The 2,874-nt window shown below is 57.3% G+C and overlaps 1 protein-coding gene across 1 annotated transcript; it reads right to left on the bottom strand.

The window, feature by feature from the left end:
* Positions 1 to 264: 264 nt before the first annotated feature.
* On the bottom strand, positions 265 to 2,632 carry ETH_00004450 (uncharacterized protein; the record flags this gene model as incomplete). The annotated part of the gene is made up of 3 exons (XM_013379034.1): positions 265 to 1,225; positions 1,539 to 1,625; positions 1,898 to 2,632. Coding segments are annotated over 3 exons (1,783 nt in total), but the record flags the coding sequence as incomplete, so codon positions are not given.
* Between the last annotated feature and the right edge of the window lie 242 nt (positions 2,633 to 2,874).

Consider the following 2,874-nt stretch of genomic DNA (forward strand, 5'->3'; position numbering starts at 1 on the left):
ATTTAATTCGTTCGCTTGAGAGTTAAGAGTATTTTGGCTCCAAGACAAATGCCGTCTCAATAATAGAAACAATAAATTAAAAATAAAAAAAAATAAAATAAAATAATAAATAATAATACCTAATTAAATAATAATAATAATAATGCTAATAATAATAGCAATAATAATGATAATAGTAATAATAATAATTATATGAGGAGGCAGAGCTGCTGCTGCTGCTGCTGCAGCAGCAGCAGCAGCCCCTGCTGCAGCTTCCGCTGCTGCTTACCTATCGGGGGACTCCGGGGGCAGAAACTGGGGGAATACAAGAGGCTGCTTCGGCAGCAGCAGCTCCAGGTGCATGCTGCGCCCCTCAGATGGCTGCTGCTGCTGCTGCTGCAGCATCTGCTGCTGCTGCAGCAGCTGCTGCTGCGAGGGCTCCGCGAGTCCCGCAGCAGCTCCAGGAGATGTCCCCGTTGCTGCGGCTGCAGCAGCAGCAGCTGCTGCTGCTGCGGGCGCTGCTGTCGGCTCTCTGTCTGGATGCATTAGGAGCTGCTGCTGCTGCGCACCCTTGTCCGCAGCTGCAGCAGCAGCAGCAGCAACAGCCCTTTCTGCCCGCACAAACTTGTCCTTCAGCAGCGGCTGCTGCAGCAGCGGCAGCAAATGATGCAGCAGCAGCGCAGCAACCCGATGCAGCGTGGGCGAGTCCCTTATGTTCATCCCATAATAAGCAGCAAAGAAGAGACCCTCGCCACTCAGCCCATCTGCTGCTGCAGCTGCTGCTGCAGCTGCTGCTGCAGGGGCTCCTTCCTCTGCAGCAGCAGCAGCACCAGGAACTGCTGCAACGCCCCGCGCGCCTTTCTTCTTCGTAGCAATCAGCCGTTTGATTTGAAACTCTTCATCCAGCCCTTCATCTGCTGCTGCTGCTGCTGCTGCACTGCTGCTGCTGCTGCTGCGGGCTGCAGCAGGCGTCCCCTGTTGCCAGCGCAGCGCAGCAGCAGCAAGAGCTGCATGCAGCGCCAAGTGCGACAGCAAACTTCTGAGGGGCTGCAGCATCCAGCAGGCGAACTCTTGAGGAGCATCTTTGCTGCCTCCCCTGCTGCTGCTGCTGCTGCTTGGCGCGGCACCCGGAGCAGCAGTAGCAGCAGCAGCGGCTGCTGCTGCTGCTGCTGCTGTCTCCAGCTGCTGCCGCAAATACGCCGTGAACAGAGACATGTGGCTGCTCGGCAGCAGAGGGCCCAAAAGGCTGCAGCAGCAAAGAGACACAAAGAGACATAAGCTGCAGCAAAATGAAAAGAAGGCACACTAAGTCGGCGGCAGCAGCAGCAGCAGCAGCTGCTGCTGCTGCTGCTGCTGCTGATTTGCGCACGGCATATTAGTCTTGAAGCACGAACTGCAGAGCGCTACCCGAGGAGAAAAACATAGACGAAAAAGCAGCAGCAGCAGCAGCAGCAGCAGCAGCAAGTCAACTCGACACCAAGCAAATACGACATAGCAAGGCCGGCCGCCATACACTGGCAACTGCTGCAGCAGCAGCTGCTGCTGCTGCCGCTGCTCACCGCACAAACTGCTGCAGCACTGCAGTGCCTCTGCCTTCCCAGTTCATCTGCAGCAGCAGCTGCGCAAACGGAGCAGCACGCTCCAGCCTGAGCAGCAGCAGCAGCAGCAACAGAAGTAGCGAGGCGTAAAGCGCAGCAGCAGCAGCAACAGCAGCACGTAAGCAGCAACAGCAGCAGCAATGTCTGTAGGTTCAGCATCAAAAGTCTACAGCAGCAGCAGCAGCAGCAATAGCAACCTCAATGCACAGGGGATCCCCATGAGCGCACGTTATTACTACTGCTGCTGCAACAGCAGCAGCAGCAGCATCTGCTGCTGCTGCTGCAACAACTGCTGGTGCTGCTGCTGCTGCTTGTCTCACCGCTCAGTGTCTGCCACAGTTTCACCACGTAGCAGCACGGGGGAGCTGCTGCAAAATTCGCCGCAGCAGCGACAGATTTGCTGCTGCCGCTGCAGGATCTGCTGCTGCTGCTGCTGCTGCTGCACCTGCTGCTGCTGCTGCTGCTGCACCTGCGGCTGCTGCATTGCCAGGTCTGCCGGGGAGACCTCTTCCACCTTGACAGCGATGGGCTTGCAGCTCTTTCCATCAGCAGCATCTGCTGCAGCAGCAGCAGCAGAAACTGCAGCAGTAGCAGCAGCAAAGGAGGAAACTTTCTGCAGCTGCTCATTTAGAGGCAGCAGCATCGATTCAGTGAGCGCATCTGACCAATGCATGTAGAACACCGTCGCTTGCTGCTGCTGCTGCCGCTGCTGCTGCTGCTGCTGCCGCTGCTGCTGCTGCTGCTGGTCTTGTCCAACGAGCTGCTGCTGCTGGTGCTCCTGATGATTATCGTGTTTAAGCTGCTGCTGCTGCTGCTGCTGCTGCCCCGGCGCGACAAGTGCCTCTTGGAGGCAATGAAGGGACAGTGACAGCACAATCTTCGTACACTGCTGCTGCTTCTGCTGCGGCTGCTGCTGCTGTTGTTCCTGCTGCTGCTGCTGCTGCTGCTGCGGTGCGGGGGAGATGTCGAGTGAAGCTACAGGGGAGCCGCTGCTGAGCAGCAGCTGGTTTGGCGCTGCAGCAGCAAAGGAAATTCTGCTGCTCCTGTCGCTGGGGCTGAAGGCAGCAGCAGCAGCAGCAAAGGAGATGTAGAGCTTGCAGACCTGCAGCAGGGGCAGCAGCAGCTGCTGCAGCAGCAGTCCCGGCCACACCAAAACTGTTGCTGCTGCTGAGGTGGCTATACACTCCAAACACGGCGGCGAATTTACCCGCCGAGAAGCTCTCAGCTTTTGTGGGGTGTACAGACACCTCCTGCCTTGACCACCTACCAAGTGGCGCACTGCTGCTGCTGCTGCTGC

Source organism: Eimeria tenella, genomic scaffold (genome assembly GCF_000499545.2).
Source record: "Eimeria tenella Houghton genomic scaffold, Eth_scaff1326, whole genome shotgun sequence".
Classification (NCBI taxonomy): domain Eukaryota; phylum Apicomplexa; class Conoidasida; order Eucoccidiorida; family Eimeriidae; genus Eimeria; species Eimeria tenella.